At 68.3% G+C, this 1,947-nt stretch overlaps 1 protein-coding gene across 1 annotated transcript in view; it reads right to left on the bottom strand.

The window, feature by feature from the left end:
* The window catches only part of CFAP46 (cilia and flagella associated protein 46), a 67,203-nt gene that overhangs the window by 29,798 nt on the left and 35,458 nt on the right, over nt 1-1,947 (bottom strand). Inside the window, 1 exon segment of the mRNA XM_025047544.1 lies at nt 1,157-1,316. Within this exon segment, the coding sequence (XP_024903312.1) occupies nt 1,157-1,316 (160 nt within the window).

Here is a 1,947-nt window from a genome sequence, read left to right as displayed (position 1 = left end):
GTGCCCGTGGCCTCGGGGAGGGGCGCCAGCCGTGCTGCGGCCGAGGTGGCTGTAGGGACGGTGCCCCAGGGCTTCCCCGTGGGGCCGTGTGCTGGGGTGCTGTGGCCACGCCCCGGAGTGCGAGTGAAGGGGGCTGGCTGGCCTCCTGGGCTCTGGGGTCTCCTCGTGGGGGCGGGAGTGAGGGACCCTCCCTGCACGGGCCACCCGGCGGCTGGTCAGAGCTGGACGTCCGCGCTCGCCCCTTCCTGGCCGAGTCCTGCAGCCCGGGAGGGGCCTCCTCGGTGCCGGAAGAGGCTCCGGCAGGGCTGGCCCGGGCCTCGCTGGGTTCAGAGCGCCAGCCCCGTGGGGCGACCCCTCTGGGCGAGCCCGCTCGTGGGGAGTGGGACCAGGACCGGAGCCCAGCCGGCCTTCCCTCTGAAAGGCCAGCAGTCACCTTGGCCCTCGGTGGGGGCAGTCTCCACCACCCCCACTCCACTCCCTCCACCCCTGTGCCCTCCCCCGGGGTTGTGGGGGCGGGGCATGCAGTCCCCACCCTGCCTGAGGCCCTGGGGACTAGACCAGCTCGGTGCCAGCTCTAGAAACACCGGTCTGCTCCAGCTCTGCAGAGTCTCCCGTTTCCTTCAGCAAGGTGGACTCCTGGTGGGTGTCCGTGGTCCCCACAGAGCACGGCTCGTGTTCTTGGGGCCACCTCTTGGTCCCCCAGCCCAGACCGGCAGAGGTCAGTTCACTCAGAATGCGGGCCCCAGGGCGGGTCCTCAGCCTGCTGGCTGTCAGCACCCCTGAGAGCTCCTCAGCCCTGGTGGCGCCCAGCCCTGCTCGTGGGGCACCCTTGGGCCTAAGCCCCCAGGATCCCGGCTCCCCACTCAGCAACACCCCACCCAGCAAAATCCCTTGCAGCCAAGCTAAACACCTCGGTGGCCTCCACTCACCGTTGGGGCTGCAGGGATCAGGGGGACCTCTGGCGTGAGCCTGAGGCCACCTCAGCTCAGGACTCCCTCGGGGCGGAGGGGTGGCTGCCACAGGCCATGCGCTGAGAGAGCACCCTCCCTTGACCGCCAACCCTCCCTGGACCCGAGTGCACGTGTCAGCTAAGGGCCATCAGTGCCTAGGAGCCAGCGGCGGGGGGCGCTGCCCGTCCCCAGCTGCATCACCTCACCTGCTGGCTCAGGTGCGTCCTTGGCAGGTTTCATCCCCAGCAAGATGTCGACTGCCCAGTTCAGGTGGAAGGTCACGTCCTCGATGGGGAACTGCCTGTGGTACAGCCACTCGCTGAATTCCATGATGTAGTCGACCTTCTGCCACTCGCTCTCTGGCTTCTGCGGGGCAGACGGGACAGGGTGGTGGGGACCAGCCAGCCCCCAAGCCCGAGAACTGCAGACCCCACCCGACGACACAGCAGTGAGTGCGTGAGCTCCCTCTAGAAGCAGGCGGGTGCATCTCCACCCCGCAGTCGTCAGAACGAGCCCCCACAAGTGGGACTTCTTCCGCTGTCTGGGCTCGTCAGGACCCCCAGGTGTGGATGAAGCGTTTGTACACAGCGAACGGGCAGGGAGACCAAAGCCCAGCAGTCTTCGTGGGCCTTCTGCTCCCTCGTGGACCCCGCCAGCCCTGCCCAGCCCCTCACAGACCCTGCATGTCCCGCCTACCGCCCAGAGCAGGCTCCCCGGCTCACTCCATCCCTGCGTGGGTTCCCTGGGCCCATGGAGAAATGTGTGTGTGAGCCTTTACTGGGTCGGTTCTGAGGTTAACCGAGCTCTGGACAGCAGGGAGCATGCGGCTGGGTCCTGCGTGCAGCCCCAGAGCCCCGTCCGCGCCTGGCCTGGTCAGTGAGTGCTGCACAGAGGGACGAAGCCACGGCCGTGCTCCCAGCCCTCACAGAGTCAGGGAGCCCTGCGGACATCCCCGCCCTCCACCCACACCCCACACACATCACCCTGCACCTTGCGC

This window comes from Pteropus alecto, unplaced genomic scaffold (assembly GCF_000325575.1).
Source record: "Pteropus alecto unplaced genomic scaffold, ASM32557v1 scaffold74, whole genome shotgun sequence".
Lineage (NCBI taxonomy): Eukaryota > Metazoa > Chordata > Mammalia > Chiroptera > Pteropodidae > Pteropus > Pteropus alecto.
Note: the sequence above shows the minus strand (reverse complement) of the source record. Positions and strands in the feature narration are given on the sequence as shown.